Genomic DNA, 22783 nt, shown 5'->3' with positions numbered 1-22783 from the left:
TGAATTATTATACGTTAATGGAAGACCATTATCTTGTCCACAAGCTAATGACCATGGGAGCCATAAAGTCTCTTTTGAAGGATTACATGTTATTCATTGTCGTGTTTTAAAACTTGAAATCGAATGAGTATATATCGAGTAATATATGTTCTCTTGTCAGATTTATGTTGTCACACAGATAACTATTTTGTCTATATTTGTAATATGAGCCACACACTAAACTTATCAATTGTTCGTAATCATATATAGTATGATAATTTAAGTATCTTATATATGTTTATGTTGACAAGCCTTATATTAAGATAACATTTATGATTTTATATAACTATGTAGGGTAATACTCTCACTGCCATACTTATGTTACCAAACCATAAACATGGCTACATATTCAAGCAAAACCAAACATTATCAATGGTTTAGAATCTTACACTAACAACATTGATATATTATGTTACAACACGTTGATGAGAAAATGATTACGATTGAACATAATTATGTAGTGTAATTATCATGTTTCTAACAAAATATTTATACTGTCATACTGTGAATCTAAAATGCACATTTTAAAAAGAATCAACCTCATCAATTATCCATATTACAATCCAACTGTTCCCTTGTCAGTAGTATATGCGGGAGAACATGCATTTCCCTAATTAAGTATGTATTGTATTCATATAACTCTCAAAAAACTTTTGATGGTGAGGCCCATGAGCAGAGAGAGCAGCAGAGAGCACACACGCACGCACAATGAGAGAGAGAGAGAGAGAGAGAGAGAGAGAGAGAGAGAGAGAGAGAGAGAGAGAGGCAGAAGGATTGATAATCTAGCTTGTTGCCAGCGTTAGGGACGAGGAGGAGACAGCTATGAGTTGAGCACCTCTCTCTAGTTTTTATGATACAAACTGTGCAAGTCCGTGAACTGGCACTTTGCCAGTCCTCTCCACGTGGGCTCCTATCATTCTTTGACAACAATGAGCTGGATTTCCATCTATCTACCCCCCTCTCTCTTCTCTCTCTCATAATATTTTTGGGTGACCCTCCTTTGCCTGCACCAATCAATGGCTATTTAAAGCTGCCTCCGCTCTCAGTCTCCACTGTGGTGGAGTCCCTCAGCTCTTATTTGCACAACCCTAATTTGCACATTTCTGCAGAAAAAGAGCATTGCCCTTCTCTTTCTCTATGACACTCTTTCCTCAGCAGAAGACCACCCTTTTCTCAGTAATACCAGTGAGGCTTTCCTTCATGTTCATGGTATGATTGAAAAGCTGAACTCTTTGAGCCTTTAACCTTTTTTTAATTCTTTCGTTTTACCCTTTTGAGGATCTTTTCTAGGTATGCACCTAGACTTAACATTTTGCAAGTTGTTCACCAAAGAACAATGGCTATAGCACTACTCTTAAATCATATATGAACATGCAATGCTAGTAACCTATGAATTCTTACACCTTTTTTACTTTACTAGGTTTTGAAACTTCAAACAAGATGTTAAATTGTTAATGTAGACTTGTACAAAATGTACATATGTTCATAAGAGCATTTGTTAGAAGCGTTTTTATTAGAAGAACATAAAATATATATATTAAAAATTCAAGTGGAAATGATTCTTTTTTTCATAAATCGCTTTTATGACTCATAAATTTAAAATTTTCTACCAAACACAGTTGAAAGTGATTTTAGCCATTTCAAAAGCAAGTTCTTATTTTGAAATATTAAGTTCATTTGGCTAGAGCATCTTCACAAATAGTAAATTTGGTTCAAAGTGATTAATGGTCATATATACTGTTATGAAATCTTGACACAGTGTTCAAACGACAACGTCCAAAACACTGTCTATGTAGGTCATTAGGGCAGCTCCAGCGCAAGGGGCAAAGGCAAGCAAAAGGCAGCCTCAGGCCCAAAAACCCCCTCCAGCGCGCAAGGTCCACCCCGGATAAGGGGTGCGACCCACCAGCCCGGGCAAGCCCACGAGCAAGAATCGCTTGGGCTGTTGCCCGAAAGCAGCTAACGTCAGAGTGACATCAACGCTGACAAAAACCAACGGTAAGAAGCCACATGGCGCTTCTCGAACGCTCCGATCAAATTTTTTCAGAAATCCGACAGATGTGATTTTTGTGGCTAAAACAATTGCAAAAAAAAAAAAAAAATCTAATTTATAAATTTTATAAAAAAAAAATATGGATTTTTTCCTTGTCAATACCTAACAGTATCATTCACTTTCCACACTAAATCTTCATACAAATTCTTCTCCTTCCAAAAATCTTATCTGAAATTTGAGATCTGAATGTTATAACAAAATATAGACACGTGACAACCGAAAATCTTATCCGAAAATGTTATTTGAAATTTTATGTGAGAATTTTATAATAAATAGTGACATGTGGCAACCGAAAATTTTATCCGAAAAGCTTATCAAAATTAATGGTTTAAGTATTTTAAAAAATAGAAAATAAATTAAAGTGAATAGTAATTGCCCTTGCCCTTTGGGGTGAAAACAAAAAATGCAAAGGCTCTCACTATTCATGTGAATAGTAACAAACCTTGCCTTACCTTTGCTTTACCCTTGCCCTTTGGAGTGGAGGTGCGTTTAGAGCACTTCCACCCATTTGCCATGGCAAATGGCAAGGGGAGGCAAGGGCTATTACTATTCACATAAATAGTGGCAGCCCTTGCAAAAGGCTTGTGGTGTTTCCACCTATTGCCATGGCAACCACTATTCACATGAGATATAAGGAGAGGAATTTGTATAGAGTTTTGGTGTGGAAAGTAAAAAATATGATTAAGTATTTATTTTAAAAAAATTCTGAAATTTTTAGTATTTTTTTAAGATTTTTTTTTTTTGTTGCTGACGTCAGCAAACCCAAGCTAGACTAAGAGCTGATTTTGCCTAAGGGCCCACCCACAATCCAGGCAGCATTTGTCAGCCGGAAGCCTTTTTTGGGCCTAACCCCCCCTTGCCCGGGCACGCTGGAGTTGCTCTTAGAGCAAGTCCACCCCAAAAGGCTAAAACAAGGCAAAGGCAAGGCAAGGGTTGGCACTATTCATGTGAATAGTGGCAGCCTTGCCTTTTTTGGTTCCACCCCAAAAGGCTAAGGCAAGGGCAAATACTATTCACATGAGATATGAGGAGATGAATTTGTATAGAGTTTTTAGTGTGGGAAGTAAAGAATATGCCTAGGTATTTATTTTAAAAAATTCTGGAATTTTTGGTCTTTTTTTCCTTTTTTTTCAAATTTTTTTGGTTGCTGATGTCATTATGACGTCAGCATTGCATCATTCTGCACAGGCAGCAGCTCGGGCTGAATTTGCTCGTGGGCTTGCCTGGGCTCGTGGGACCCAGCTCTTGCCAGGGCTGGACCTTGCGCGCTGGAGGGCTTCTAGGCTCGCCAAGGGGGCCTTTTGCCCGGTTTAAGTGTTGGGGTGGACATGCTCTTAGAACCCACAAACCCATCGGTCATGTCGGCCTTAATGCCTCGTTGCATGTAATTTTTTCTTTTGACTAACGAACTTAATAAGAGCATAAAAATCTAGTTAGGCAAGTTGAGATGTCACTGACCTTTTTATAGATGAACTAACAATAACAACGGGCCCAACGCTACGTTATTGGGAGGACTTAACATTGTGACCCAATTAATTTCAAGATTTTGTTTGGATACAAACTCACTCTACCATTCTCAGTTATACATACTTCAAATAAATTAGAAGTACATAGACATGGATTAAGCCAGTTCGTCAAGGTAGTTTGTTCGCCCTTTTGCACTCGAGTTTGATTTCCCTTTTCTGTAGATTAGACTAATTTATAGTAGTTAACAATCTCTTTTTGTGGATAAATTGTTGTATGATATTTCAATATAGTCATGTGATATAACTCGTCCACATGTTACACAATATTAATGGATAACATGTGGATGAGTTATCACGTGGTTGTGCTACAGTACCCCTCTTTTTGGTTTTAAGGAGGTTTAGGGTCCTTTTAATTGTGATTCAATAACGATCTTAAAATTCTTTTTAATTTCTGAATTATATTAGTATTTTATTATCAAGTTAATTTTTTGGGTCAAAAGAAATTTATTTGATAAAAACATTCCAATAGGCCCATCAATATAGGAGAGATAGAACCAAGAATTCTATAGTGAGGACCCTATATATGGCCCTTAGATGAGACCTTATCTCTTAGCTGTTGGATCAAATTGGTTAACCTGATTTAACGATTAAAAGATAAAATCTCATCTAAAGTCCATCTATAAGGCACTCACTATAGAATGACTTGAGATAGAATGACTTTAAACAGAAGGCTATGGCATCTAGTACATAGGATGATAAGAATAATGTATCAATTGACATTTTATTGAAAGAAAATAAAAAAAATATATGAGGAAACTTTGTTTACAACCCATTTTTACCTTTGGATATTTCTATTTTTTCGGGTATTCATTTGATGTGGGGTATGATCGAATTCCTCATAAACATTATATGAACTCATTTTTGGTACATTGGCCCATATTTTGGATTGGGTTCATACCAGCTAACAGAAAAGCAGTGGGTTTTTCTTGGAGAGTTTGTAGCCCATTAACTAACTTTATGGGCTGACTTTGGTGCTTTTCAATTAAGTTCGTTGGGCTAAAAGGGCTTATATGCTGAAATCCAGATGAGTCTAGATTTAACTGTTGAAGTCAATAATTAGAACTTTTCGGACAGAAATTAACATCAAGGGGTGGTGGCGCAGTTGGCTAGCGCGTAGGTCTCATAGCTTCTGAGTTATCCTGAGGTCGAGAGTTCGAGCCTCTCTCACCCCAAATATTTTTTAATTTTTTGCAAATTTCAAATCATCAATACTTGTTTTTAACTAATATTAATGTCAAACAGAATTTTTAAGTCTGGAAGCATAGGAGAACTAATTGCAGAACCTGAAGCTATAAGCACTACTAGAAAAAGGGGCATAAAGTTAATGACAACACCCATAACTATCACAATTACGTAATTTGTGACCAACACCTTTTGATCACGGGTTGTCTGTAGCTAACATGAATATAGGCCACATTCTATCAGTGACTTATAAAGAGTCAATTTTTTTATGGATCGTTCATAGCACATAATACAGTGATCGCAGTGGTCCTTAATTTATATGTTAATTTTGGCCTTTCCTTCTCATTCATCATAATAATAACATTGGCAAGGCGCAAGTGGTTGGTGCAAAAACAATTAGGTTATTCTATCAGTCTCAACCAAATGATTATTCTCTTTGAGATGCCATGGAAGTCTAGTAAACAATTTATTAAACTCATCTCAACCCCCAACCGATCAAACAAAACTTGGTGAGGCTATATCACTGGCTGTTTTGTTCAATAATTTATAATTATAATTTGGTTTATGTGTTTTGTTGAAATGTCTCAAGTTTGGGATGAACAAGAAACAAAAAAAGGGAAGCAAATAGTGATGTTAAATTAATTGTGTTTGTTTTGTAGTGATAGCATGAAACTGTGTACGATGGACCTACAAGAAAATTAAAGACTCGAAACAATCAAACAGCTAAGTAGGGTATCGGAAAAGGATTTCTGAATCATATTTAACATGCAAAATGCGTGAAGTTTTTAGCTTTTGGAAATCGCTTTTGATCCTAGTTTTTCTGTCTTCCAGTTTGTCTGTAATGGACCTTGGCTTGGCTCACGTACAAGATTCAGGAACTCATCCAAAGAACAATACTGCAGTGCTTTGTTTGGTTGGCAGGAAAAACAATTCTTAACACGTATAATATTGTTTGGTAATTTTCCTACAATGATTTTATATCTAGGTTAAATTTTATTTTATTTTATTTAAAATTCCTCAATATCAATTTTGTCTCAACGTCGACAATTGCATCCATTTTTGAATATATAGAATCTTGACATTTGCTAGCTGAAAATTGGGTAAGTAATTAATGCAGAAAAGATTTGGTTTGGGTTGGAATTCAAGCAAGCACGACAAACAAGTACTAGCTAGGCAGAGAGTAACGTGACTGTGGCTACAAGATCATGCCCCTTATCGATGAACTTGTGGCGTGGATGGTCCAGCTTTTTGGATACAATTTTAAATTGGATATAAGAATTTCATACCAAATTAACAAGTGAAGATGACACAATATTCAAACTGCTACATTATTGTGCAAATGCGGATTAGGCGAGTTGAGTAAGAGTAGTGCGTCCGCCCCTTTACACTCAAGTTTGATTCCCTTCCTCGTACATTAGAGTAGTTAAAATATCACTTTGACAAAAGAATAACGGCTACGTCATTGTATATAATATACCAACTCGGCGTGATTATGCAATGTATTAAATCAATTCATATTATAACATATGTAATAATCCTTAGCATAAAACACAAATGGTCCATACAAACATGTATAGCATATATATATTGTATAAAAATATATCTATTCACACTTCGATTATCAACCCAAGAAAATTACAAACCTTAAGTAACAAGTCGGGTTAAATCTCTACTCATGATTAAATAACACAAGACATATTAAGATTGATTAATACTCGACAGTCGCTTAATAAACATAATTTGACGTGACATGATTGCTACCCTTGACTCTAAAACAATATCTGCCACCAATCTCAACGGGAGCAGCATCACTCACGCAGCATTCACAAGGCAAAGAAACTTGTAGGTGGTCAATGAAAGAATGGTATTGACATTGCATGGTTTAATTTGTGGTGGCAAAAAATTCCGTCTAAAATAATCCCAATCCAATATGTCCTTTTGTCCGTTGGTCTTTGGATGATTTGATGGTATATAGGCGGATCCAAAATGTGATTGATACCATGCAGTGCAGATTCGATTGTTGACATCTAATGAGGGCGTTTTTCTGTGATGAGAAATGTTTTGTATTTGTATTTGTACACCAAGAAAAAATACTGTGAATTTTTTTTTCTATTTCGTCTCTCAATGGTATCTTCTTTTTTCGATAGAAGGGTAGAGAAAAGCAAGATTCTAATTTTTGTCCATATGTATAGTATAAAGTGTTCTACCGTTGAAATTAGCATCCGTTTAATAACAGTTTCAATTTTATTTTTTTGGAAGGATAATGAGAATAAAATGATAAATATGAGAAGAAGAATATCTAAGTGAAATGGTACGTAGAACGAAAACTAAAATATTTATCTTTCTTGTTTATTGAGTTATTGTTCTTTCACCCCTCATTCATGCTTTTGTTATTCTCCCATCCTTTTTATATCATTTTCGATGTTCTTTTATATATCTCTTTCTTTAAAAATGAAAAATTGAATGGAAAAACGAAAGTGTTATCAAGCGATCGAGTCCTTCATTATCCAATCGAATTTACTTATCAAAGTGGTTTGTATCTTAAAATAGTTTTATTTAAAGATATTTAGTTATATACCCATTCTTAGCACTAGTGATATAGATAAATCTTACACCATTTAATTTCTATAAACAAACAAAAAAAAAACCCCCAAAATGGCAGCTGGCCATATTGAATTTAATTTTGATTATTAAATTACTTTGATGCCCTTTTGAGTGTTTTTGGTTTTTTTTTTAATTATGTTTTAGGGTTGGGCTTGTTTTAAGAAATCAACGTCAATTTTGTAATTTATAGGAAGTTCAGAACCTCTTTGTTATGTTGTAAATATGATTTTGGTGTGTTTATAGAGTCCATTTCATATATGATTTTTTAAATTGTAATTTGGGCCCTTATATTGGGTATAATAGTGAATCTCCCTTTTATTTATTAATACAAATCTTTTTGTATTTTTAGATCATGGAATCAAGAGAAATGAACATCGCTATATATGATCAAGAAGTGATGTTGAGAGGTCACTGGACACACAGCTGAGCATGGGGTTAGGTCTTCATCCAAATCACCAAGATGGGAAATCAAAGTGCCCTCATTTAAAGACATCACATGCAGTGGGGCTTAAGCTTATCCAACATGCCATATTGCCATGGTTGGCATTTGACAATGGCTGTGATTAATTTTGTGCGGTTCATTTCTTATGGCTCTCAAAGTGAGACACTTCAAACTTTTCTGGGTTTTTAGTCTACTTTATATAAGGAAAGGGGTTATCAAGTATACAATCGAGACATTGCTTCCTGCCAAAAGCATCATAGTCGACATGAAAATGACCAAATTTTTTGATAAGTTTGTGTTGGGGTAATGGGGTTGGCTCCTTTAATGAAATGTCTACTAATAATTACAAGTTGGTAAAATGGAATTGTTATCAGAGTGGTGTTGGGTTTTGAATGGAACATGAAAAATAAGTTGGGTTTGGGTGGAAAGAATTCTCTTTGGATATTGTAAAATAAGATGAGTGATGTGAGGCCTAGGTTGGGGCATGTCTAATCAAATTTCAGTTTTGAGTGGCTTGTGTTGGACTTTTATCTGGATATAATCATATGCCCATGTTTAAACTATAGTGGTTAAATTTAATTAAAAGTGAAAATATGTAACCCTTTTTTTTTCCCCTCCACATTACTCGGTAAAACAGATTTTACCTTCGGTTTATCGTTTCAGTTCGCCTTCTAAATTTGAGGGAAATTGAATCGCCTTCAATTGGTAGGAATTGATGACATGATATAGACTTGACATGTCCTCCATGCCCTCGTGCCTGAATGATAATTAACGGAAGCTACAATTGAAAATATATCAAACCTATGTGTTAAATTAATCTTCAAGCAAGTAAGTTTTAGTCTTGAACTGATTAATTTGACCAGTAAATTAATTATGTCTTTTCATAAAATAAACAAATTATGATCAAACCAAATAGCTGGCATGCGGCTAGTGCTTTACAGATGGGTAGATATAAGCGATACCCAGAGAATCTTCCCCAGTGGAGGAGGACATAAACATCAAATCAAATATCTGTTAACACAATAATTAATTACTTTTTAAAACGGCATTCACAGATGTTTAAAATACCGCGTTTTGAGCATTAATCATCACTCAAGTAAAGACCATGGTAATTACCCTAGGTGGTCCACCATTTTGGCTGATAGTTTGTCATTACTGCTACTCTAGGCATAATTATGGACACTAAGATTGTTGTTTTCTGTGTTTTTATTTGGTTTGTTTCAATGTAAACATAGCTGTGATGGGGTTCCGCCTACTACTTAAGTCAAATGGTTGATGTGAAATTGCTAATGTGGAAACACACCGACCTCACGTGATATGTTTTGACCGAAGCAGAGCCTCCATCCAGTCCAATCCAAAAAATCTTTTCAAAATGTCATTAAATTAAAAACATTGAAGTCAAACATTAGGATTTGGTAATTAACCATAAACTTGCGTATGATTAACACCTTTATCAATGCTATTAATTATGACCCCTACAAGTCTACAAGATCTACACTTTGTTTTTGTTTGGACATAAGTTTTTATTTTTATTATAGGAAACATGTTACTTCTTTTCTTTTTTGGGTGAAAAGGAAACATTTTACTTCATTTAAGCAAGAAAACAGTACATCGTCATCATCAAGATAAGATACTTTTTGTATTTTGCCTGCATTTATTATTAGTTGGCAAATATTATATAAACTAGTGTAAATGTGCGTTTAAACGTGAAAGTTAAGGTAGTTTTGTTTGTCCCTGTATTGAATTACACAATCATTTATCAATATTTTTCATATAGTTTGGTGGTATCTCTTTTAATATGAATTCATGAGTAGTATTGTATGAGTTGTGTATACGCAATATCATGTGTTGTCCCACTTCATTTTTTTCATTATTAAGAATAAAAAAATTCACGTAGATATGGACTTAGCCAAATTGGTTAAAACGGATGTGCTTCTCATTCTGAACTCGAGTTTGAATCCCCTAATATGCAAAAATAATTTCATAAAACGTATCAAATTTTGAGGTAATTTTAAGAAGAAATGATTCATTTAGGTAAAGAGTTAAATGTTTTCCATTAACAAATAAGGAGAGGGAAAAAAACACCCACCAAATCTCTATGAATGGAGTAGGCACAATCCAAAAACGTAGAGTATAAAAGTGATGAGTAATTTTCAGTGGGAGTAGACATGGCAAAATCCCATACGACACGATAACACGACACGAATTCGCACGAAAAATTCAGTATTCGGGTTGGAGTTATCGTGTCGTGTTGCTATCGTGTTGACCCGTTAGCCACCCGTTAAGCTAACGGGTCGTTTCGGTGTCCATTCGCGAATACACGAACCAACCCGTTAAGAGGGGGTAATTTTGTAATTTTCTATTTTTTTAAAAAAAAACCCTAGCATCTCTTTCTCTTCATTCATTCAGCCGCTTTCTTTTCTTTCTCTGCTCTGCAATTTTCTTTCTTTCTCTCTCAAGTTCTCATCTTCTCCTTCTTCTTGCGATCTCTCCTCTCTATGTCTTTGAAGATCTTTTCTGCTGTTAAATCCTATCTTAAGGTATGAATGTTTTTCTTAATTGATTCGGTAAATTTATTTGATTTTCAATATGGAAATTATATATTTATGTGGACTTTGGAAATTATATATTGATGTACTGGACATGTTTGATTTTTCTTAATTTACTCTGCTGTCAATTAGAGATATAGAGGCTTCTGACTTGGTATTTGCTGGAGACACAGAGTGCACGGGAGGAGAGAGAGAGAGAGAGAGAGAGAGAAACATTAACAAATGTTCAGATTATTCCCATTCATTGGAGTTGGACGCCTCCCTGGCCCTCCATAATTCATGGTGTTTTTGCTCTTCACATTTCTTCTTTGTCTGGGGCCTTGCTTTTCCCCTTGCTCTGGCCCTCCATATATATATATATATATATATATGTTTAATGTTGCAGTTTCAAACCAACAATAAAGCATGAAGAAGAATCAACCTTGTATTTTGATTTAGTGTTACAGTTTCAAACAATTTGATCTTTGTATGGTTTTGGGTTGTATTAATATTATTTATTTTTATGTATAGAATTGATATTAAAAGCAATATTAGAGAAGAATTTTTATGTGCAGTTCACAACAATTTCTGTGAGTTTGGAATTTTCATACTAACTGCTGTCTAACAATTTCTGTGTTTTTTTTTCTTCCAGGAAAATTGCAATGGTGAAATGTTGAAGTTTGGATCATGTTAATGGATTTTTTGGTGTGCAGATCTTCATGGATTACTTCATATTTGTTTTTCCTTTTCCTTTTGTTATGATGGATCATATTCACGGATGTTGATGTTGAAGTTTGGATTAAATTCAAGAATATTAGCTTTTGTTGGAATGATTTTGATTTTTTGGGCATGTAAAAATATAGGTTTATTAAATTTTTATTAAAAAGTTTATTTTCTTAACGGGTGAAACGGGTCGTGTCGTGTGATTCGCGAATTAGAGCGGGTCGTGTTCGTGTTTGATATTTCTCACCCGTTTTCTTATCGTGTCGTGTCGTGTCAACCCGTTAAAAAAAACGGGTTGACACGAAAACGACACGAATACTGATAACACGACACGAATGCCATGTCTAAGTGGGAGCAAAGCAACCCCACCGTGGCAGAGGGAAGGCCGCAGCCTTGTACAAGTTTACTACTAAAGCTAGAACTGGACAATCTTGCAAAATGGATTTCAATTAATAATATTGAACACATTGTATATATTTTGGTACGGACGCATTTTAGGCAAGCATGGTTCTGCTTTCTGCTCTGGAATTTTTACATGGGACGACAAGGGCCCCATTTCTGCCATGCCATGAGGATTGAGGATTGAGCAAGGTGGCCACTGGCCAGCTTATTATCGTCGTATTGTATACATTATTTGTCTCTTTTTCTTCCTTTTTTATTGCATCAAAATTACTGAATCATGACATCAGTATTTAAATACAGTATTAAAAAAGTACAAAAAAATTTACCCGAAAAATCACTGAATCATTTTGTTTTCTTATGCAGCCTATGACCTTAAATTGGTGCGCATATACGAAAATAAACTTTTTTATTTTAAGTATAAGTGACAATCTAAATGAAAATGAATGACTAAGATGTCATGAAATTCAAATTTGAGACCTTGTTTGCAAGTTAATGCCATCTTTCATGGATTAGACCTCGTTGGTATATAAAAACAAACTTAAATGTTGATGACTCAATGCAACTTTAAGGAAATATTGATATTTCTCCAACTTTATCAAATGAAGACACGAAGAGCATCCAATTCCCCTCTAGCTATCATAATCTAGATGTCAATGTCAAACCCATATAAATAAATATTTAAACGTAATGCTTCTTGTTTTTTTCTTTCTATTCAACCTTTGATTATAAGCTAAAGAGCTCAAAGTGCTCTTCCTTTTTTGTTTTGAATTTCTTTCTTCCAATTCAACAACACGACTTTCTTGACCAAAGAGTTGTTGGCAAAAAGTAAAAATGATGCCACACAAATTCAATTCGTATAGGATAAAAAAACCAAGAAACGAAAGAGAAACTTGTGATCCTAGTTAGGAAAGGGGGTATTTCTTTTTCTTTCTTTCTATTGGGTTCATAACTTACAATAGCTACATAAAATTTTAACCCACTAGATAACATGGTGATATAGTATAACAAATGCAGCATTGATATATAAAATTTGATAAATATATTTGACCGCAATCGGATAACTAAATTTCTTATACAACTGATAATTTTAAAATAGACGGTCAATTTCTTATACAACTGATAATCTTAAAATAGACGGTTCTGACGATTAAAACTCACACACGTGACGATTAGAAAATGTTCATATGAAAATTCTTATATACCACAAAGTAAAAGAATCACTATACATGGTTCACAACCTGTGAATAATTCCAAGCCACCCTAATAACCTAATCCGTCATGGATAGGATAGGGACGCCGACTCGCAGTTAATCCCTCAGTCCGTGACAAAGAAATAAAACGCGTCCTGTGCTTGTTACGCTTACCTGACAACGCTTCCATTTACTGTTTTTTGTGTTTTTTTTTTGCCCCAAGCGTTTTTTAACCCCCCCCGTGGCTCATCAGTCTCTTCAATTACGTGTTTTCGCTCCACCGCCACCACAAACAAACAAAACGCACAGCGCCAACGCCCGCTCACACTTGTGACTCGGGACAGTGATTCTCTGCGTTCCACACACATCTCTCATATCCCACCTATCCACCTCTGCCCAACACGTCATCGCTCCAGTCCCACCGACACAGAGAAACGCGGCAAAGCGGGCCCCACCCATCACCTCCTGTTTTGTTTCTTTTACTTTCGAAATTGACTCCCTTGGATATTAATATTTTCCGAAATTTGCATGTGTCCCCGGTCAGCCCCTCCACATATTTAAAAGAAGAACCAAAAAAAAAAGCCCATTAATTTATTTCAAGGGTTCAATCTCCTCTGGCAAGGTGCACAAGGGTACCCAATCCCATGCCGCCACGTCACGGAACTGAAATGTGATTGACTCATTAGAACCAGAATTGGAGGAATTGAAATTACCAATATAACCTTTGAGGATGTGGTGGAATGTGGATTCTTCTTTAAAAGAGTGCAGAGAAGAGAAGAGAAGAGAAGAGAAGAATTGCCCCATTTGTAGAGGGATTCCCTTCCCTGATTCTCTGACCCAAATCATCCACTCTCACACCCAAGGCCCCGCAAAATGTACCATTACCTGTCAAAGGGAGCTCACCCAATTAATTAATTAATTAGTTATTTATTTATTTCATACTTTATTATTCTTCATTTTTATTTATTTATTTACTGCTATGATTATGATTCTTAGCTAAATCTATGTTAAAGCAGTATCTGTCCTTTTAGCTTTTGGATGCTTGTACGCCTTAACCCTGCCATAATTAAAGTTGAAAATCTGCCTTCAACTATGCCATTTTTAACCCCACAAAAGCATTTCACTGCATAAACACAAGACTTGAACAGGGTAATTAAGATGCACTTTTTTATTTAGGGCAAAGTTAAAGGGAATGGAGATTTTTTCACATACACTCTTAATGTGTTATGGAGGTTCGGATATGACACCATTGATCTGCAAATTAAGATTTTTTTTATTTTATTAAACTAGATCTCGTTGACACATTTGTTTTCTATTTAGTATGCATTATTGAAGTTTAAGTTCTGCAAAAAAATAAAATAAAGGTTTTTTTTTTTACACACAAGCGATAATCTACTTTAAACTAATCTAAATTACAGAGAGGGATTTGAACTCGGATGCAGAATGAGGAGTACATCCGCTCTAACAAACTTAACTAAGTCCATGTTTGCAAAATACAATGAAAGTTTGTTTCTCTATGTTGGTGTACAATATTAAATGAGTGGAGCTAGTGAGAACTGAAGCAAGTGCACAGGTTGTTAAGAGTTATAAGATTGTTTAGAGGTATTAGATAAATATTTGAGGGGGGTTAAGTGCCCGGCAAATCAGCGGAGTCAAAGTTTATTTTGTAGATCCATAAAACAATCTTATTAAACAAAGTGTCACAGACTGCTCAGATCTACCTTTGCACATAGCCTACATGGACAAGAGCCACAGAGGTCAGCTGGTAAATTCCTCCCTTTGCTTTCTAGAAAGAGAAATTCAATTCTTTGGAAGATTGAGTGGGGACTCTTCCCAAAAAGCCCATCCATTCCATACTCTTAAAACATTTTGAGGCCAAAGTTTTTTTTTTTTTTTTTTTGGTCTGAACCATGAGGTGGTCTTGGATGGGGCTCAATTATGGGTGGCACCTTTAAGCCTTAATCACAACCCAGACTAATCCCCACTCACACCGGGTCGGCCCGTAAGGAGTAAAGTGTTGGCCAAAGTGGTGACTCCGTACGAGAGCAGGGATCGAACCCCTGACCTCTCTTAAGAAATGAGAGTGCCGAACCAGGGCAAGGTTTTTTTGGTAATACAAAAAAAACATTTCTTTAATTTGAAAATTAGCTGTGTTTTCTCGCAAGAATTTTAAAAAGTGAAATCAGATCACACAACAATTTAAATTTACTCACCCAAATAAAAAATAATATATTTTATAACGGTTATCTGAAAGAAAACTCATTTTGTCACGCGCTTATAAAATTTCGATGTCAATAGTACATGTATGTAAAAAAGGGAGATCCTTTAAACTTTTCTCATACCAAACATCTCTCAAGTCCAAAGAGAAAGACTAGTGATGCCGAAAATGGGGGGAAGGAGTGGAGAGGTCTCTTTCGTGGAAGACCATGTTGCCACACTTTCTCTTTCCACCGGAATTTAATGTGGAATTGTGGAATTGGGGTTTTATTTGTGCCATAAAATAATAAAGTGAGAATTTACAGCAGCGGTGCACTTCTGCATGGTAAGAAGACATAGCGAACACGCTATGCATATAATATCATACAGCCCAGCATTAATTATGAAAGATTATATAAAATAAATTCATATTTATACTTTCTCTCTACAGTTGTGTATATTTCTTTTTCATGTTACATATCATACATAGTATTCAATTTTCGCGAGTTCTGTCGTGATTGGATCGGTACAAAATCTCCTTACTCTCTCAACTCTCTCTCTCTCTCTCTCTCTCTCTCTCTCTCTCTCTAAGCTATAAGCATTGAGCAAAGTGGGAGGAAGAGACCCAAGTGAGATGTAATCGGAGTTTCACTGTAGAACAAGCGTTTGTGGCATGAGCAGACCAAGAAAAGCAAGTCTAGCTATGGATTCATACTGATTTCCAAGAATTTCTTGGCTTTTCTTACTGTTTATTCCCTTTATCCATCACCTCTCCTCTGCTCTTCCCCTAATTAAAAAGGTACTGTTTTGCTTCTGCTACTGCTTCTGACTTTTGCTACATTTGGCTCTTATTGCAGTTTAAGTAACCACTATTTTTGGTTAACTTGTGGATTGATCTCAAATGGGTTTTCCTCAACTTGTTTTTCTGGGTCTTTAGAAGTGAATTTTGAATAGAAATGAGCTTGCCCTTTTGTTACCAGTTCATTTGGGAACTGAAAGTGATCCAAAATTTTAAATTTTTTGGTAAGGGAACTGATCCAAATCTTTAGTTATACCGAAATGCATATGCTTTACTGTCCCTTTATTTCTGTAAATCTTAATTGCACTCTGTCTTCCTTTCTGGGTTTATTCTTTTCAATTGATACTTAGTAAAGCATCTCCCTTTACTTTTTTAATTGATTGAATGTTGATAGGGTCTCTTGGTGCTGGGTTAATGGATCTAGTTAGGAAATGATCATGCTCAAGGATACCATTTTATCCTTTCCTCTACTTAAGCTTGTTGGGCAGAAATCAATCCTGGGTTTTATCGAATCTTTATGTTCAGCTCTTTTGAATGAAGTTTCGGCCTCACCAGAAAAAAGAAAGCTTTAAATTTTTTTTATTTTTAATGAAGGATTATTCTCGTTTTGAAATTTTCTTAGGATTTAAGTAAGAACATCTTTGGGTTTCTGTCATTTTCATGTTTCAGCTTGTTTCTCTTTTGTTTGAGCTTTTCCTGGATTTCTTTTGCTTGTATACAGATTTTATTTATTTATTTTTATTTATTGAACAGATTCTTGCTCCCTGGTCTCCGTCAATTGAAATTAAGAATGTCCAGACCTCTGCATCGAGGTTCATCTGGGGCAGCGGGGGAACGGATCTCCGGGAGTAGCAATGATTTTTGGGACTCCCAAATGAAAGATAAAACAGATAAAGAAGATTTGGAAAGAAGAGCTTCTTCTGATAACAACAGTATTGCATTTAGGTTTCCTATTCGAGTACTTTTCCCAGACAATTCTCCTTCCAAACATGGAAATACTGGAAACGGCTTCGCATCTGATCCTTTAATAGCCAGTACTCCTAGAAGTCGGCACAAGTTAGCGCTGCTACTGTTGAAGTTAAGTTTAGTATTGATTGTTATTCTTGCTCTTACTGGATCCTTTTGGTGGACAATCTCCATCTCAACGACTTCAAGAGGTCACATATACCATGGTTATCGGCGACTCCAACAGCAACTTGTTTCCGACCTGTGGCATATTGGAGAGCTTTCTCTTGGTTCTTCAAGGTTGAGAGACTTGGAATTCTGTCCTCAGGAGTTTGAAAATCATGTTCCCTGCTTCAATGTTTCGGAGAATCTTGCCTTAGGTCTTTCTGATGGCAACGAATATGACCGGCATTGTGAGTATGGAATGAGGCAAAATTGTTTAGTTCTTCCACCTGTCAAGTACAAAATTCCTCTTAGGTGGCCTACAGGTAGAGATGTCATCTGGGTGGCAAATGTGAAAATAACTGCGCAGGAGGTACTTTCTTCTGGAAGCTTGACCAAGAGGTGAGCTACATTTCTCTTATTAGCCAACTGTGTTATAATTCTATTAACCTGTCCTGATCTTGCTTTAATTTTGGATTTCCATGTACATACAGGATGATGATGTTGGAAGAAGAGCAAATTTCATTCCGTTCAGCCTCGTTGATGTTTGATGGTGTTGAAGACTACTCTCATCAAATTGCAGAAATGATAGGGCTGAGAAATGAATCTAACTTTATACAAGCTGGGGTAAGTGGATTGGAATTGTTGGAACCGACCCCATATGTTAATGGCAACATTCTTAACTCATTTCTTTTTCTTGGTTGTCTTCCCTCTTGTGTAGTTTATTGCACGTATTACAGATCTCTTTAGAATTTTAGCCAAGTGGTTGGCGACTTTTTTTAAGAGCATTTAATTATATTGAACAAGCAGGGGTCCTAGCCTAACCCCCAGTCCAAATGAAAGGTTTTTCAGTTTAAGATAATGAATCAACATCTTTTATTGGGTAGTTATAGTTACATGTTGATAAATATGTCAAATATCACCTTTGGCATGAAAACTGCAGCTCAGGTAATGAGCTGTCTGACCTGTTTCAAGGCAGTTATGTTTTACATCACTAACTCCAAAAGAGAGTGAAAGTACTTTAAAACTCCATAGGGTACTCTACCAAGTGTCTCTGGTGACTTTGGTGCCATTATATGTGTACATGTGCATACATACATACATACCACATAAATACAGATATACAGATATACATCACATCCGTTGGTTTCTCTTGCATGATTGATCATTTACAGAAAGTCTTATATGATTCTGATTATTATGAAGATGATATAGCATAATATGGTTATATTATGATCACTTGTAGTATATTTTCTCTTTGATGTACTGCAACATGAATATGTGCCATATGAACTGTATATATAAACACTTTTGATGAATGAAAGTGTCAACGTTAATTCTGCAGGTGAGAACCATCTTGGATATAGGATGTGGTTATGGTAGTTTTGGAGCGCATCTCTTTTCCAGTCAGATCCTAACCATGTGCATTGCAAACTATGAGGCTTCAGGAAGCCAAGTTCAGCTAACTCTTGAAAGGGGTCTTCCTGCGATGATTGGTTCTTTTACTTCGAAACAGTTGCCATATCCATCTCTCTCTTTTGATATGTTGCATTGTGCACGGTGTGGCATTGATTGGGACCAACGAGGTAATCAGTCAGAAGTTAATTATCACAAAGTGGTTCTTCTTTTTAGACTTCCATATATGCACATGTACTTGTATGTCTGCAAATACTCTGCGTTATGTTGTGTTTGCTGTAAACTTATCCTGAAACCTATGTACATTTCGAGAACTGAAAGAAAACTATGTATCACCAATGTATAAAACCAAAAAATATCAATTTCTCTATTTTAAAGAATTTCCAGAAATATTAGTAGATCTTTATTCTTTAGAAGAATATTTAGAATAATAGTTTGTGGGTTACAAAGTTTTCCTGGGTGTGGTTGTATATTTTTGTGAAGTATTATCTGACCATTAATATGGTAATTGGAAAAAAGAAAGTTTGAATAAGAGAAAAAAGTTGATGTGATGCACAAACCTTAGTTTGCAGAATCTTAGACTCTGGACTGTGAATTTGAGCACCTTGGTTTTGCTGTTGTGAATTTCTGGATTTGGATGGGTCCACGTTTAGTGTATGTTAATCATCTGTATAAAATGTTATGTCGTACAGATGGGATCCTCTTGATTGAAGTTGATAGAGTTTTGAAGCCCGGTGGATACTTTGTCTGGACATCACCAATTACAAATGCTGAGACGTTTCGTCGTAACAAAGTGAATCAGAAAAGGTGGAACCTTGTGCATGATTTTGCAGAAAATCTCTGCTGGGAGATGTTATCACAACAAGATGAAACAGTTGTATGGAAAAAGACCAGTAAAAGGAATTGTTATAGTTCACGGTAAGGAAACTAACATGGTTTTCTTCTCAACTTGGGATCATATGTGTTTGGTCTTTAGTGCATGAAAATAAGAGCTGATACTGATTTGTATTACAATCTGCTTATTCTTTAGGAAGCCTGGTTCAGGTCCCTCTATATGCAGCAAAGGCCATGATGTTGAATCTCCATATTATCGACCACTCCAAGCCTGTATTGGGGGAACACAAAGCCGCCGATGGATTCCTATTGAAGAGAGGACGACCTGGCCTTCAAGGGCTAATCCAAACAAGAGTGAACTTGCAATATATGGTACTTCTTGTGTTCTTGATACAGCTTAGAGTGGAAAAAATAAATGCATTATTTGCTTAGCCTCTGACTTATCTGTATATCTCTTACTTTATTTTTGGTGAAAATCATATGCTTTATGTATGTGTTATAATTTTCATTCAGGATTGCACCCAGAAGAACTCTCTGAGGATGCCGAGGCCTGGAAAATGGCAGTCCGTAATTATTGGTCTCTTCTGTCACCATTGATATTCTCAGATCATCCAAAGAGACCCGGCGATGAGGATCCTTCACCACCCTATAACATGCTTAGAAACGTACTTGACATGAATGCTCATTTTGGTGGTTTTAATTCTGCATTATTGGAAGCTGGAAAATCCGTGTGGGTCATGAATGTGGTCCCGTCAAATGGACCCAATTATTTGCCCTTGATCCTTGACAGGGGATTTGTCGGTGTTCTGCATGATTGGTAAAACTACTTTTGTCTTTGCATCCTCCTTTCCTTACATCCTGTTGTCTTACGGTTACTTGGAATCTCAAACTTAACCAAATTTCATCTGCAAAAAGTACCATATCAACTTAATTTGTTTTGCTTGCTATCCCAAGTCTTGTTGCTATTGGATTTTTGTATTTTTTAACTTAAACATTCATGAAGGAGAGAAAGTAGATTCGTACCCTAACTAGGGATTTTTTTGGCCTTCATGTTTAGCAGTCAGCTGGTGCTCCTTCCCTTGGTTGATCAGTGGGGCAAACCAAACAGGAATTTTGTATTATAAAAATGACCTCAAGTTTCTTAAATTAGGCTGACTTTACGGATCTGATGGTTGAATTCTTGATGGGGGAATTCAGACTTCATTTTACTTGGTTAGCTGCCAAATTATAAAACTCTGGTTAAAATTTCATTGGTCAGGACAGTATTAGAACAGCCTTGCCATTTGGAATAATTCAGCATTAGAACAATTTTGTAACTTGGGTAAATAACTTGAAGAAATAACTAGCAATGCATGCTAAGGGATGTCATCATACATTTGGTTTGTGAAAGGATACTTGTAACTATTGAATTTATAGTTTGTTTAAATACTACTTTTTCTCTTTTTCAGGTGTGAACCCTTTCCAACATACCCAAGAACCTATGATCTGGTGCATGCAGCAGGACTTCTTTCCCTTGAAGTTGATCATCAGCGCAGATGTACCATTCTGGATCTATTCACTGAGATTGATCGATTGCTTCGTCCAGAGGTACCCATACTAAACGGTCCTATTTTATCTATGGTTATTTTGCAAGGGTCCTTTTTTTTCCAATTCTATTCAATGGCTTTGAACGTTCAGAAGAAGTAGTCAGACATGCACTAATTAATTACTGGATGTTGATTATCATGCAAGATTACAGAGCATATTATAATTTTCAATTTAAAAATCAATTTACTATCGGAGCATTCTGTTGTGCCTAGAATATGTTATTTGTTGCATTGAATGGCTTTTTGCACGCAAGATTGAATTGGTTGCCATGCAAGTTTGTATGTCACAGTTATATTATTGGTATTTTTACCATTTAAAGAAGATGTAAGTTTTTCTCAAAAAGAAGATGTAAGTTTTCAAAAAATTAAGTTTGTAGCAAGGAACATGCGGGCGGTCTTTTGTACATCCATAAAAATCATGTGTCTACTGCATATATGGTACTGTGTAACTATTCCACTTAATGACTCAAGGAAGAAAAATAAAACTCTCATTTGGTTTTGGCTATGTTTTGGTGATACTAAAACTGGCTGTTGGTTTTGTCTGTGTTTTACTTAAGTGCGGTTTCTTTTCCACGCTGGCTATTTGCCCATAGAACGGGGAGCTGATAAGTAAATTGTAGACTCATAGAGGAAATGCTTTTTAAGCCTTTTATAGACACATCAGTTCTTATAGATGGATAGATGTCTAGTAACATGTCTGGACGCAACTGGTCAGAACACATGGACAAGCATATGATAATCATATTTTCCTTTAGTGTTGGATGAAGCCTTTAACCACTATGCATCCACAAGTTATGTAAGAGGCTAATTGATTAACTTCAATGCCACCAAAACACAAAAGAAACTTACAGTTGCTATGAAGGATTGCTTGTTTGTTTCATTATGTTAGTTATGATTCTGATGTTGATGGTTATTGCAGGGTTGGGTGATAATCCATGACAAAGCTGCTCTTGTTGAATCAGCAAGAGCTCTGACAACAGGGCTGAAGTGGGATGCGCGTGTGGTAGAAATCGAAAGCAACAGCGATGAGAAACTACTCATATGCCAAAAGCCTTTCTTCAAGAAACAAGCAAACTAATAAGGAGTTTCCAAAGGGAGCCTGAGATATGGTGGTATATCACTTCATTCATATTCATTTACTTATTTTAATCAATCATCATAAAGCTCTGCCGTTGAAAGGAGGGAATCAAAAATTTTGGACAGAAGAAACCAAAGAAAACATGGGAGAAAAGAAATCAAAATTCGGTCTTGTAAAAGCGACACAACTCCTGTGGAGCCGTAAGGCTGCCATAGGACATAGGTCATGTAATTATTATGGTATTGAGGTCCGGAGCAAGTGAGAGAGAAGTGTAGGATTAGATTTTTAATCTTTCGTGTAATTTCTCATTGTAACTATACAACCACATGATTAAGATTGTGAAGATCATTACAGAATAAACAAATGCAGTCAGTTTCTTATCGTGTAAAAACATGCTTGGCAATACATTTATGTCGAGCACCATCAAAAGTTGATTATATTTTACATTTGCAGTAATACATGATCCATTTCAAATGTGAAGCTTGTAATTTGGCCTTTTCTGGGGAAACAAAGTTTGCAAGCGTGCATTAGATTTGTCCATGTGAAGCGGCAATGGCATTGAGCTCTCTCAGCTCATAGGGTTGATTTTTCTCTTCTGGGCTTATTCGAGACATACACCCATGAGTCGCTCTTGGGCCAATTGGTTCACTAGTTCTCTCATAAAATAGCTCATAAAGTGTTAGTATTTAAATGTTACAAAAGAAAATTATGATTTCTTTTAGAAACACTAAAGATTGGATAAAGAGGGAAGGAGCAAGGGGCTTGTAGCTCAAGCGGTTAGGAGCATTTACTCTTGTACCTGCACTAGAGGTCCTAGGTTTGTTTTACCCGTCGCTCAATATAGCTTGTTTTAAAAAGATTGGATAAAGAGGGCCCCTATGTTGGTTAAAAAAAACTTTGAACAAATGGAGAAATTGGCAGATGGGAGAAATATTGGGCGGCAATGGAGTGCTCTATGATGTATATGCACAAATAATTCATTTTTTCTGTATACGTGTTAAATTATGATTGGCAAGTAAGTAGGAATGTGATTTTTTCCATCTAAAATTTGTTTCCCTCCATATTTTCTTTTCAAAAA

General features: G+C 35.8%; 1 protein-coding gene, 1 long non-coding RNA gene and 1 other non-coding gene across 4 annotated transcripts; all 3 read left to right on the top strand.

Annotated features, from left to right (window-relative positions):
• Nucleotides 1-4705: 4705 nt before the first annotated feature.
• On the top strand, nucleotides 4706-4790 carry TRNAM-CAU (transfer RNA methionine (anticodon CAU)). Its single transcript is given in 2 exon segments — nucleotides 4706-4743; nucleotides 4755-4790. It is a non-coding gene; the product is annotated as a tRNA-Met (tRNA).
• Nucleotides 4791-10015: 5225 nt separating this feature from the next.
• LOC148298062 (uncharacterized) lies at nucleotides 10016-11274 on the top strand. Its single transcript, XR_015833055.1, has 2 exons — nucleotides 10016-10386; nucleotides 11027-11274. It is a non-coding gene; the product is annotated as an uncharacterized LOC148298062 (long non-coding RNA).
• Nucleotides 11275-15326: 4052 nt separating this feature from the next.
• On the top strand, nucleotides 15327-22179 carry TSD2 (S-adenosyl-L-methionine-dependent methyltransferases superfamily protein). 2 transcript variants are annotated; one of them, XM_021961598.2, is made up of 9 exons: nucleotides 15327-15684; nucleotides 16438-17193; nucleotides 17286-17418; nucleotides 18137-18377; nucleotides 18900-19125; nucleotides 19238-19413; nucleotides 19555-19858; nucleotides 20490-20628; nucleotides 21547-22179. In XM_021961598.2, exons 2-9 carry the CDS (start codon nucleotides 16475-16477, stop codon nucleotides 21703-21705), a joined length of 2097 nt encoding a protein of 698 aa, XP_021817290.1. In that variant the 5' UTR covers nucleotides 15327-15684; nucleotides 16438-16474; the 3' UTR covers nucleotides 21706-22179. The 2 variants fall into 2 exon arrangements, with proteins under 2 accessions (XP_021817290.1, XP_088102557.1); XM_088246431.1 differs by lacking the exon at nucleotides 15327-15684 and adding an exon at nucleotides 15744-15908.
• Nucleotides 22180-22783: the final 604 nt, after the last annotated feature.

Source organism: Prunus avium, chromosome 1 (assembly GCF_965620075.1).
Source record: "Prunus avium chromosome 1, drPruAviu1.hap1.1, whole genome shotgun sequence".
Classification (NCBI taxonomy): domain Eukaryota; kingdom Viridiplantae; phylum Streptophyta; class Magnoliopsida; order Rosales; family Rosaceae; genus Prunus; species Prunus avium.
Note: the sequence above shows the minus strand (reverse complement) of the source record. Positions and strands in the feature narration are given on the sequence as shown.